This window comes from Scardinius erythrophthalmus (assembly GCF_964197995.2).
Source record: "Scardinius erythrophthalmus genome assembly, chromosome: 4".
Classification (NCBI taxonomy): domain Eukaryota; kingdom Metazoa; phylum Chordata; class Actinopteri; order Cypriniformes; family Leuciscidae; genus Scardinius; species Scardinius erythrophthalmus.
The window spans coordinates 15,202,458-15,216,103 of record NC_138224.1 but is presented as its reverse complement, the minus strand read 5'-3'; the positions used below and the strand labels follow the sequence as shown (position 1 = coordinate 15,216,103).

At 37.0% G+C, this 13,646-nt stretch overlaps 1 protein-coding gene across 3 annotated transcripts; it reads left to right on the top strand.

Moving 5' to 3' along the window:
- Positions 1-861: 861 nt before the first annotated feature.
- dennd6b (DENN/MADD domain containing 6B) lies at positions 862-13,642 on the top strand. 3 transcript variants are annotated; one of them, XM_081363669.1, is made up of 21 exons: positions 894-1,115; positions 1,310-1,348; positions 1,499-1,541; positions 1,641-1,753; positions 2,123-2,203; positions 2,389-2,494; positions 2,616-2,695; positions 2,809-2,871; positions 2,956-3,011; positions 3,115-3,237; positions 5,305-5,400; positions 6,214-6,308; positions 6,410-6,475; positions 6,954-7,018; positions 7,123-7,212; positions 7,296-7,349; positions 7,453-7,556; positions 7,739-7,841; positions 11,377-11,413; positions 11,508-11,582; positions 11,673-13,641. In XM_081363669.1, the coding sequence occupies exons 1-20, from the start codon at positions 963-965 to the stop codon at positions 11,552-11,554; spliced, it is 1,614 nt and encodes a 537-aa protein (XP_081219795.1). In that variant the 5' UTR covers positions 894-962; the 3' UTR covers positions 11,555-11,582; positions 11,673-13,641. The 3 variants fall into 3 exon arrangements, with proteins under 3 accessions (XP_081219794.1, XP_081219795.1, XP_081219796.1); XM_081363668.1 differs by lacking the exon at positions 11,377-11,413 and having other exon boundaries at positions 862-1,115; positions 11,673-13,642; XM_081363670.1 differs by lacking the exons at positions 3,115-3,237; positions 11,377-11,413 and having other exon boundaries at positions 906-1,115.
- Positions 13,643-13,646: the final 4 nt, after the last annotated feature.

Below are 13,646 nucleotides of genomic sequence, written 5' to 3'. Positions count from 1 at the left end.
GATAAACTAAACGCACAACCCAGTCTCCTAAAATAAAATAAAAATAAAACAAAAATCCCAAAATGTAAAACACAAAATAAAACAAAGATTTTGTATCTGACACGTCTTGAGGAGCTTTGTCCTAAAATATAATTTATTTAATGAATTGTCATTTTGCTCAGTCTTTTGATTGTCAATAATATTTATCTGACTTGGACATAATCTTTTTGTTTGTTTGTTTGCTTGCTTGTGTTTTTAATGACAAAATGATAACTGACGATGCAAGTTTCTGCATTACCAAACTTTTGAAGGCTATGAGAATTTAAATGTTAATACGCAAATGGTAAAACCCACTTTATTGACTTTAAGCAAGACTAGATTTTTTTCGTCTATTAATAAGAAAGCGGTCAAAACAAACTGACAGTGTTTGACATTCTTTCTTAACATTATCGTTTGTGTTCACTTTTATTAGGTTAATTTCTAGTGTTCACACCAAGGACGATAACTAAAAAGAAAACGATAACGATATAGGCCTTGTTCTAAAAAAATTCGTTCTCACTATTAAAGAGCACCACAGCAATAACGATAACGGCACAGAAAAACGATATCGTTGAAACGATAAAATGATGAACGATAAAACCATTGACAGCCAATCAGAATTCATCATGTATGTCACAGACAAGCACGCGCTAACAGAACATTATCGTCTGTTGGTGCACTGTGCAATGTGAGTTAGAGATCAGTTTTGCGTGTAAAGAGTAAAAAATACGATAATACATACTTTAAACATAATTTAAAGTTTATTTAAAATAACTGTAATTTATTTTGCGGCCTCCTTTTTGAGAACCAATATTAACTATGGGAGTAATAAGTCAGTCCTCCCCGCGCGAGGGCGCTGTTCAACCTCAGTGATTACTGAACGATGACCGAGGACGCGATCATTCACAAAAGCAAGCGGATCTCAAATGGATCCTTAAGTCAAAATGGATCCGTTTGACAGCGCCGATTCCCTGGAAGGGCCATCAAGGTCTGCGGCGACAGATACAGAGGTACCGGAGCCGTGGTCGCGCTTCTCTGCCTGGCTCGAGTGTGTGTGCGTCGTTACCTTCGACCTCGAGCTCGGACAAGCCATAGAGGTACACAAATGATGTGCATGCACCCCTAACATCTGTTTGCTTGTTTATAAGCTACTCGCATAACCACTTTACAGCAAGTAGCTAATCTTATTGTGATAAGATGCTGAAACGCCTTGACTGTAAATTAATACGCAGTAATGAGCAACAGCAGAATCACTGTGTATCTATACCATTCTTTATGTTGTCATCAACAGCTCATTTACCCCTATGATGTCAGACTCACGGAAAAGGAGGTAAGGTCAATTAAATTTAATGAAGTAATTAATTTTCCAGCTACAGTATTATAAATGCATATATTGTGTCACAACAATTTTCAAAACACTAATTTCATTCTAAAATGCCCCTAAAACTACTTCAATCTTTCGCTTCCTTCTGTCTTTTAGAAAACAAGTATTTGTTACTTATCCTTTCCTGACTCATACTCAGGTAATGTGCTGGCAAAGACTGATCTCATCAGTGTTATCATGATAAACAGCTGAAACATGAGCTTTACAGTTCAGTCACATGAGTTCCTATCTATCCCAGGATGCCTCGGGGACACTCAGTTCAGCTTCAGACTGCGGCAGTCGGTGGGCCGCAGTAGCTCTTGGTTTGGACAGGAGGATGCTTACAACAAGGATGCACCTGTGGCCCTGCAGGTTAGAAATAGACTTGATATGTTAAGCAGCAAAACCTTTTTCAACATTAATAATAATAAGACATGTTTCTTGAGCACTAAATCAGAATATTAGAATGATTTCTGATGGATCATGTGACTCTGAGGACTGGAGTAATGGCTGCTGTAAATTTGGCTTGGACATCACCGGAATAAATTACATTTTACAATATATTATAGAAAAGTTATATGTAATAATATTTAACAATATTACTGTTTTTACTGTATGTAAGACACATGAAAGCTTTGAATTGAGACATTTCCCAGCATCACCACCACTGATTAACATCTGCTTTGAACCAATACATTCCAGAAATAAAGTGTGCATGTAAATGATTTTCCGGTCTTTCAGAAGGAGCACGCACATTTCCACGGGTATGTGTATTTCAGGCAAGTGAAAGATGCGTCTGTCAAAAGGGGCTACTTTCAGAAGGTGTGTAACTGAACTGAAAGATACAAATGTTTGATCTGGTTTTTCACATTGTGGTCTGCTTACATGAAAACATGAACTTTTAATTTAATGTATTTAGTCAAGGCAAGGGCCTTGTGGTCAGTATACAGTATACAATGATTGGTGGTGAATGGTGTAAATAATTTCAAGTTTTTCTATATCCCTAGTCCCTGGTGGTGGTGTCCAGACTGCCGTTTGTGAACCTGTTTCATTCGCTGCTGCAGGTCATTGCTCCTGAGTACTTTGAAAAGCTCGAACCTTGTCTGGAGACAGGTGAGGCCACCTTGACTTGAATATGTATTTACAGTGTATATTATTTTGACTTTCTGTAAAGCTGCATGGAAATATATGTATAGTTCTGAAATCCTCAGTCATATTGGTTAATGTGTTTCAGTTTGTAATGAGATTGACCAATGGCCAGCACCAGTACCAGGGCAAACCCTCAACTTACCTGTGATGGGTGTGGTGATGCAGGTGAGAATTAGTTAGTTAGTTGGTGTTTGGATGGGAGATTGATAAAATCATTATCTAATTAATTTATCCAAGACATCAATTCAACTTCTCAAATGCTGGGTTTGAATTTGCAGGTCAGAATTCCCTCAAAAGTTGAAACGCCAGGAGGAAGCCCTGTAAAACAGACACAAACAGAGGTGCTTAACTCATTTTACTATTGCAATCCTTCACATATGCTTTTATTTTTTACAAATGGTTGATATGTGGTTGCATTTTTGCAGAATCTGCTCACTGCCCCCACGGTTCTTCCATCAGTTCACGAGCTGGATCTTTTTAAGTGAGTATTACGCTGCTTGCACATGTGTTCTGTAATTACTAAACCATCTGTTGATTTTACAGCCGTCGCTAATAGCTGCCCTAATTGACCTTCATCTAATCAGATGTTTCCAGTCAGTCCTGATTCACGTGCAGATGCTCTGGGAGCTCATGTTGCTAGGAGAGCCAGTGGTTGTTATGGCACCCTCTCCAACCGTGTCCTCGGAGACTGTGCTGGCCCTGGTCAGGTATGGACATTGCGTTCTCAAAGCAGAGGCGCATACACAAAAGTTATTTTAAGGGACTTGGTGACAATAGGTCAATAGGTAGGTCTGTTTTTTTAGTAGAATTTATGCATAAGTTTATCCATAATCCACACTCTTAAGGCCCTTTCACACTGGACACGATTTTTACGCACAAATAATTCGCGCGATGGTTTTATTTTTTGATCAGCTGTTTGTGTAATGAGTGCTTTCACACCGAACGCGAATGTGCTACGGCGAAAAAACGACTTTTATTTTTTCCGTTTCGATGTCGATTTTTTTTTCCTTTTGCGGCGACAGAAAAGACTTCAGCCAATCATATACTACAAGGACAATGATTGTGTGGCGTAGCATTGCCAACCAACTCGGTTATCACGACTGTGAGTATGGTAGGGCTGCACGATTAACCTTTATCGCATCGATATTGAGGTTTTAACTCCCGCAATAACCTAACCTCAGGAGTCTGAGGTTTTTTCCCCCGCCTCTGACATTTGAGTGACAAACCTATTAGCCAATCAAAATGGTCGAATCTCGCGTTCCTGGCTTGCTGGCCAATTAGAAATGGCAATGGAAAGTTACAAGGTTGTATGCAGTGCACCGTATTTCTGTCAGCAGCAAAGCAGCTAACACACAACGTGTACCTCGAATTGTGCCAATAGAAAAAGCTTGTAACTGCGCAGAAATGGCCGAAATATGCGACCATTTTTTGAGAATGTGCGAGTTAAAATTTTATGTGGTCGCATTTGTGCGAGTGCATGGTCATGTAGCCTACTAAGTTAAATTCACGCATGAATTTTCTGCATTGAACTTGTTTAAGCGCCCGCCAAAGTGAATTTTTGTCCCGCCAAAGTATTATTTGATCGGTGAGTAATGTAGATGAACTGCTGCGCTTGTGAGTGACAGGGCGCATGTTTAACAGAACGAGCAGAGAGAGAGAGCCGGTCGCGCGCGCGCGCATTCTCTCTCTCTCTCTCTCTTCGGAGCCTGGCGAAAGTGTAAACAAGACTTCACCGTCTCCAAACTAAGCGCTGTCTTGCTCTCTCCCTCACACAAAATAAATCGACACGGTGGTAAAAGGTCGGAAGACCAAAGTTTCATGTGGATCATTCGGAGATTTTTTTTCCCCCTGAATTACCGCTGGGTGTGAATTGTGCTAAATAAATTGAACTGAAAAGCGTTCCGGACATTTAACTGACAAAAAAAAAAAACTCTTTAATTAAACGAAAAAAATATCCAGTGATGAAATGTTTTTTGTGTTGACAGAAATCTTGGATGTCCATGTCCTAACTGCTGGGATAATCACACAACGCGCATGACACGTCCAATTCGCGAACTAATGACTCCTTTGAACCGATTCATTTTAATGAATGGTTAAAACAACTGATCTTTCCAACAGTGAACTCAGGAGACGTCTGAATCGGTGTATAACTAATCAGTAACACTTTACAATCAGGTTATATTTATTATATAAATTACATAAAAAGTACAGTTTTAAGCTTTAAAATAAATAAAACCAAAAAAATCGAAAATCGCACCGCAATCGCAATATTTGTCAGAAAAACCGCAATTAGGTTTTTTCTCAAAATCGTGCAGCCCTATTGTGTGATAGTTTTAGTTGTTGTATAGTCCTGTGCTGTGTAGGCTACCAGGCTAAACTACATTTGGGATAGAAAGCTAATCGTCAAAGATAGAGATAGAGACCGTGTTTACGCGGCTCATGTGATGGGTTTTGACGCGAACTATTCGCACACGAACTATTCGCTTTTTCGTTACGCATCCAGTGTGAAAGGGCCTTTAGAAGAAAATATTCTACACGGAACCTTTAAGGATTCTGTCATATATAGAACCTTTTAGGGGTTCCCATCATTTTATGGATTTAGTTTTAATTAATTATTAAGTTAAATTTAATTAATTAGTTAAAATAATTAATTCATTTTTTCAATTTCAATTAAATAATATGAATTAAACAGCTCATAAACGTACTTTATCACTAGAAAAAAGTATACAAGTATAAAAGTTTATAAGTATACTCGTTTTTTTGTGTTTTTTTAGCTCCATCACCCCACTGCGCTACTGTGGTGATCACCGACCGTACTTCACCATTCATGACAGTGAATTTAAGGAGTACACCACCAGGACTCAGGCTCCGTAAGCAAATACACACACTCCGCATTAAAGTCTCTCTTCATCCAGAAATGAAAATTCTGTAATTGTGTACAATTAGATCACAATCACGATTCAGACACCCACGCGATTTATTCCTAAACGACAAAGATTCGTCTATGTCTAAACAATCACAGCGAACATTCAAATCTGCGTTCACACTGCTGCTGAGCCAGAGAGAGCAGTTGTCATGTTGAGGTATGGAGCTTCACAGTCTTTTTTTAGCCACTAGTATCATTAGTCCTGTGTTACAATCCTTAATATCATCACAGAAGTACTGGGATAAATGTTCATATTTTGGAAAGAAACACTGATGTCTATGATAGTTACCAAAATAGTGTAAATCACCTTTGGAAAGTAACTTTACAATTGTGGGAGAATCGAGAAGTGTGATTCTTAATGCTGCTCTAGTTTATTCACCATCTTGTTGATCCAAACTCATGAATTTTTGAAGAATGATCCAAGTTGTTCTTTTCCATATAATGAAAGTGTATGGGGACTGGAACTGTCAAGTTGCAAAATGACAAAAAGCAACCTCCAACAAAGCTGTCATGACTTTAAAAAACTATGTATAGCAGACAAATTGTATGGACCACAGTTATGATGCTTTTGTTTTATGGTGTTTTTTGCCATTTAGTAGTTGACAAGCCTTTCAAGCAAAAAGCATATTCTGCAAAAAGTCATATTTTCATTTTTGGATGAAACCTTGACTAGATGTGAGCTACTTACATGCCCATGTTGAAAACATAATTTTCAGGTCAGGAAAAAAGATTCTTCAGTCTTTTTTTCTGCTTTCAGACCCAATGTGATACTGGGTGTCACAAACCCTTTCTTCATAAAGACCTTTCAGTGCTGGCCACACATTATTCGCCTTGGAGACCTTAAGATGTCTGGTAAATAATGCTCCATTTTAGGCTCCTCTGACAGCCTTTGTGATTGCATATCATTTCGGCATATTGCACATGAGAGAGGTTTGAATGGAGTTTCTCCGCAGGTGATTTACCAAAGCAAGTGAAGCTCAAGAAACTGGCAAAGTTAAAGTCACTGGATACTAAAACAGGTACACAACAAGCTTTTGCTGTAAGCTTATGTGCTGAATAATGCAAACACATGAACGTGTATGTATGTGTGTGTGTATATTTATGAAGAGTTCAGATGCAAAAGCCTCTAAGTGCCATCTGAAATTTTCTTCTAGAATGATCATTTTTATCAAGCTTGTATATTTAAGGTCAATAATTTCACTTAAATTGTCATTTAAGTGAAATTACTTAACTTAAATATACAAGGTTTATAAAAATGATCATTCTAGAAGAAAATTTCAGATGGCACTTAGAGGCTTTTGCATCTGAACTCTTCATAAATATACACACACACACACACACACACACACACACACACACACACACACAGATATATATATATATATATATATATATATATATATATATATATATATATATATATATATATACATATGTATATATGTGTGTGTGTGTATGTATATGTATTTAAATTAAAAAATGTATCTTCCCATAAAGGTATTTACACAGCATACAAGACCTTCTTACACAAAGACAAAGCCCTCATCAAACGACTCTTAAAGGTAGGCTGCTGATGTCAGTTGACTCAGTTCATGAAAAATGAATATTTAAGTTTAAAGCTATAGTATGTGTAACGTCTCGCTTTGGTTTTTAATTGTTCTTTCAGGGAATCCAGAAAAAAAGGCCATCAGAGGCGCAGAGTGCCATTTTGAGGCGGCATCTGTTGGAGCAAACGCAGAGTTTCATTCTTCCACTGGTGAAGTTCTTTTGCACCTTTGTTCAGAGCTTTTATTTCATTCACTAAGCAGTCGTGAGCTTCACACACATTCTTTTCTTTAGGAAAGTTACTTGGAGAGCCTCATGCCGCCACAGAGATCTGTGTCTCCGTGGAAGGTTGGTTCAAGATGATGTAGATCAGATTCAGACGACATTCAGGCATTTAAAATGATTATGTTAGACCTCAAACATAACAGTTGTGTCTGTGTTTATGTCTCAGACACCTCCTCAGATCCGGCCCTTCAGTCAGGATGAGTTCATGAAGACCCTGGAGCAAGCAGGGCCGCAACTAACGCTCAAAGGAGATTGGACGGGCCTGTACAGGTAACACACTAAGGTTGAGTTTACAAAAGCACCGTAAGCCCATTGCCACCAGTAATTTGTATGTTCTACTTAGGCTTACAATCATTTCGAGAAACGCAGCCCAGGGCATTTGGGAACTAATGATTGAAACTTTCTGTAAATTGTTCTTATAATATAATTAACTGTTTAAATGTGACTTTCAGGCGTTTCTTTCGTTCGCCAAATTTTGATGGCTGGTATCGGCTCAGGAACAGAGACATGACTCAAAAAGTGGAACGTCTTCATTTAGAGGCCATCTGTGCGGCTGTGAGTATGATATTGGATCTGGATTCGGTCTCTTCTCGTACCAAGTCTTTATTATTATCACTTCAGAGTGTGTGTGCAAATAAAGAATGTTTAAAGGATTTGCTCACCCAAAACCATCAAGTCATTCTAAACTCGTTTGACTTTTTCTTCTGTTTAACACAAAAAGAGAAATTCTGAGGAATTGAACTGGTTCCGCTCTGTTCCATGCAAGCACGCTGAACGTAAACTGAGACTTCAAAAAGGATGCAAAAGCACAATAAAATACATTTTAAAAGAATAGTAACAGTAGTCTATATAACTAACACGGCTGTTCAAAAGTTTGTGGGCAGTCAATTTGAAATGAATGCTCGTATTCATCAAGGATGCATTAAATTGATCAAAATGACAATGAAGACAATTTATAATGGTAAGATTTCTATTTCAAATGAGTGATATTCTTTTGAAATTTCTATTCATTAAATAATCATAACTGTTTTCAACATTGATAATAAGAAAATGATCATCATATTAGCATGATTTTTGAAGGATCATGTGACACTGAAGACGGCCATCACAGGAATAAATTACATTATAAAACATATTAAAATATACAACTCTTATTTTATATAATAATAATATATCACAATGTTTTACTCCACTTTTGATTAAATAAATGCAGCCTTAGTGAACATTTAAGAAACTTCTTTAAAATGCATTTAAAAAATCTTACTGACCCCCAAACCTTTGAACAGTAGTGTATGTGCTAGTCTTTTGAATCAATGTTATTTTCTTGATTAAAGGTAGGGTAGGTAGGATTTTTCTACAAAAAAACATTACAATTTTGTTTAAACTGTCTTTATATACCAAGGGTGTCACGATTTCGATTTTGTATCGAAATCGATCGAAATTAAACCACAACCTCGATAATCGAATTAAAAAATTGAATCGTCGATACTGCCACGCCCCCATGTCACGCCCGGTGCGGTCGGCTTGCAGAACAGAAGTCAACTAGAGCGCAGTGCAGCACCCAGAAAGTTTAGAGGGACGTACATGCTCGCAACGGGGCTTAGGCTACTTTACAATAAGTTCATATATCAATATTCTTCTAACGAATAGAAATAACCTTATAAAATGTATCTATCTGTCTATTATGTGTACAGTTACGTTCAGAAAGGACGCGCAAGCGGTTGCCATGGTAATGAACAGCCTGCTAGTTAAAGCGAATGTAATATTATCCTGTATCTGAGCCAAAATGTACAGCGCGCGTTATATTTTCTAAATCCAAACAATTGGCCACTGAACCAGCTGATAAAATCTTCATTTGATTCAAAACGTGATTACAACTTGAGGACGCTCAAACTCGATCGTATTTTACTGATACAAAAGACGCGCGCGTGCACACGCGCTGAGAGGGAGCGCGGTTCACCGGGCTATGGTAAAATAATGACACAGTTTCAAGGTGTGTATAATTTAAACTACTTAGTCAATGCTAACAGTAGCTGCTGTAAGGTTTTTATTACTGCTGCTCTCCTTCTAGTCACTTCTGAACTTTTATTGATTAAGCTCCAGGTGACGGGTTGCCAGATATCACAAAAAGAGCAAAACAAGCCCCTTAAAAACGCAGTATAAGCATGGCAAAACTTTACCGGGGAAGGAACACATCTAAACCACTAGTATTACTAATATCCTATACAATTAAAAGGAAGTAACTAATTTATTATGAATAGAATAGTTCAATATAAGATATCAGATATTATAAACTGAATGATTAAGTGAAACAATAACATGAGATTGAAAAGTTATTCAGCAATACTTTCTTTAAAGTTTAATCGCACATACGAGTTGTATTTAATATCAATCAGTGGGGGGCAGTTCATCTAAAAGTTGATGGTTGTGTTCTGTTTAATATATTTAGCTATCAAAATAGTTTACCAAATAAATCATTTACCAAATAAAAGAAAAAGAAAATCAAACAAGGTGAAGTACTTTTCATTTCTAAAGTAGGCTATTTGGGTTTATTTATTATACATAAAGCCCTTTCTGTCAATTTCTCCAGAATAGCATAACTATATTGTGAAATATATTGTTACTGTGAAATAAAATGAGTCATATCGTGAAAAAAATATTTTGGTCATACCGCCCATACCTAGTCTAGCCTAAGCAACCTGTGCTTAAAAATAAATAAATAAATAAATAAATAAATGTAAAAATCGAGAATCGAATCGAATCGTGACCTTAGAATCGAAAATGTAATCGAATCGAGGATTTGGAGAATCGTGACACCCCTATCATATACCAATACATAATTAAAATGTAAGTACTCTGAAAAAAGAGAGTATAAAAATCGAGTGTCTGTAGACCTCTCACGACTGTTGTAAACACAGCTTATTATTTCCATTCACTCCACCCCCTCCCTTCTGAGCTCTTTCCAAAGCCACGCCCCCAAAACACATGAATGCGCGTCACCAAACGCTCAGGCTCAGCTGGAAGACGCATTTATTACCTGAGACGAGTGGAGAGGAAGGAGCGCAGTGCATGCAGTGACATCATGTCAGAATCACATGTAATAAATTCCTAACTTTATCACTATGAATATAAACAAATAAGATGGCTTTTAGTACTCACTATCAAGCTAGCATATCGATACTGGTAAAGTTTAAAATATATTTTGTTTGATTCGGTAATGAGCTATATTTATAAGGCAAAGCTAAAAACAGGTTGCATTTGTACACGTTTTTCCATTACCATCAGTTACACTGATGAAAGTGTATTTCGTGTAAGATTCATAACATATACGGTGTTTTGCATGTAAGAGTTTCCATGATGAAAACATTGTTGACTCTGATGAGGAGGACTAACGTTACACTCCGGTGACAAGTACCGCATCCTCGGTTCGAGGACAGGTCCGGGGTCGAGGGCGAAGCAGAGGAGGTCGTTCTAGAGTGCGGGCAACCAGGGTCCGAGGAAGTAGTTTTTGCCTTGTTTGCCTTCGCTGACTGCATATGCGGGTGCTTTGAATTTTGAATGCTCTTTCTCTGCCATAATTTTACTCTTCGTAGGTTCCGCGCCTCTCTTGCACTCCTCAAATCAAACGGGTGCGCGCACATATGGGCAGATCTAGCAACAGGGGTGGTAGCCATGGTTGCGAGAGTGAGTGACAGTCGCCCAAACCAATTAATTGTTTCGTCCCGAATGGAAATAATGAGCTGTGTTTATTGCAGATTAAAAGGTCTACAGTCACTCGATTTTTATACTCTCTTTTTCAGAGCACTTACATTTTAATTATGTATTGGTATATAAAGACAGTTTAAACAAATTTGAAAAAAAGTTTTTTACAAAAATCCTACCTTCCCTACCTTTAATTTCATTGAATGAATCATTCAATCAGATTTTGTGAAAATGGATCAACCGATTATTAAAAAGAACTGAAAGAAACCATTGAGAGCAGGATGTTGAGATTTTCAGTGAATAACCACTTCAATTTCAGTCCGTTTTGAGTTGCATGGAAAAGCGCCACCAGTTCAATTCTTCAAAATCCTTCTTTTGTGTTCCACAGAAGAAAGAAAATCCTACTAGTTCAGAACAACATGAGGGTGAGTAAAGAATAACGATCATTTTCATGTATAAATTACTCCTTTTTTGGGTCATTTAATTAGTTTGATTCTGGTTTTGTCTTTGTTAATTCAGGACCTGCTGACGTGGACCAAAGACAAATCAGAGGTGGAGATTGTTGACCTCATCCTGAAGTTGCGGGAGAAACTGGTGAGTGAAACTTGGGCTTAAAGTGCATTCTTTGTGTTTTACATTGACATTTGCATGAAGCTTCTCTCTTCATTTATGTGTCCCACACAGATGAGAGCTAGAAAACATCAGCTTCCAGTGAAAGAAGAACTTCTGGAGAGATTAGAGAAATCCATCCAGACCATAATCAGCTCCTTGCCAGAGGATCTACAGACAGTATTACACAGACAATGACAATCAGACCCACGTGAACACTGACCAGCAGATCCACTGAGACATACACAGATGTCTGTCCAGAATACACCAGCCGTATATGAACCCATGACTCCCGCACAGGTGTCAACCAACATTTCTTCTGGTAAACCCATACACTACCACTACGAGGCCTTTCATTTTGGATGTACAGTACTGAAGAGAAACAGCAGATACTACAATATAAGGTTCTAGATGGCACAAGAAGAACAGAAAACATTGATTCTTAGATTTAAATCATTTTAAGCCCTCGGCTAGGCTTCATACTATATTTGAGACATCTGCTGAATTGCATTTTAACATGCATCAAGTATTTAAAGCCTGCAGTCATTTAGCACTGCATGAACTTGAACTTTATTTTATAAATCAACGTTTAGTCAAAAGGATGAACCAATTGACTCTCTAATTAACATATTAAGCATTTATTTAACATATGCTGCCAGTCAATGATATTCATATGTATGACGTGTTCATTTAAGTTGCTTTTAGTATTATTTTTTTTTATTAAATATCAATGATTTTATTCTGGTGATAGTGTTTGTTATTATTTAGGGACATGTGCACCGTAGTAAACCTGACTCGTTTGCCACTTTCCCAACACTTTTGGCATTTATTTAATGTATTTACCTTACCTGACCTTTAACCTTTGCACTGAAGTACCTCTACAGTGTCGTTTTGCCAGTTTTTATTATTTTTTATATTACAAGTTGATTATCTAGGCAATTTTATGACAATTTAGATTTGATCTCAATCAGGGCTAAAACTAGACTGATTTTAATTAATACTCATTGAGCAGGATTTTTGAAGGACTGAACAGTGGCAGTGAAACTTGGTCACATTAAGTTGATGTTTCATAATAAATTGTGTGATTGGAGATGGTGAAGTTCAATGTCACAATCCCATCATGTATATATAAGATACTCTGTGTTGTGTTTGCCAGTCATGAATTTTCCTTTTTTTAATACAACCTGAACTTTATTTGGTTGTTTTACAGCACTTTTTCGGTTTCGAACCTCACACTGCACTTTTTACCCATATTTTGACTTCTTAAGTTAGTTTGTGTAGGTGTATATTCTGTGATTTGCTTGATTCGTTTTCTTTTTATTTATTAAAATGGATGCAAGTTTAATTTAAGTTTGCTACTTTTTCCAGCTCTATAAAATGTTTGTTTGAAAGAGCCATTTTTTGTGTTTTTATGGTTGGGAATGTGTTATTAAAGTCTATGTTTGAAATGACCAGCAGTAAGAGCTTGGATGTAAAGACAGGTGTTTGATTATTTATATTTTAGTTGTATGCTTGTTCATGTTTCTCAGTCCTAGACCTGGAGGACCCTTAAACACTGCACATTTTAGGATGCTTCCCTAATGTAACTCATCTTCTCATTAGTAGAGTGCTAATAAACTGAATTGAGTGTATCAATGGGGACAAGTACAGAATGAGCAGTTGGGAAACTCCAGATTGGGAAACACTGGCTGAATTCAAATAGCATACTAGGCTTACTATTTCTGTCATATATATTTAAATGGCAGAAATAGTGATAGTATGGTATTTTGACCATACTACTTTTCAGCCACTGTCTTAATGCAAGAAACACCTGTTTTTAATAATAACAGTCTTTACATTGTAGATTCTTCAACATGCTGTTTTTGTAATAATGATCGGCTAAGAATTTCGCAGTAGAGAGAATAGAATTTTCAAGGTTTTTTATTTCCATAAATGATTCATTTATCTTATTTTTAATGAGATTACAAGCTGAGGAAACATTATGATTGTGCTGTGTGACTGAAAATGTAACAATAAAATATGACATGTATTTGGTTGAAAATGTATTTC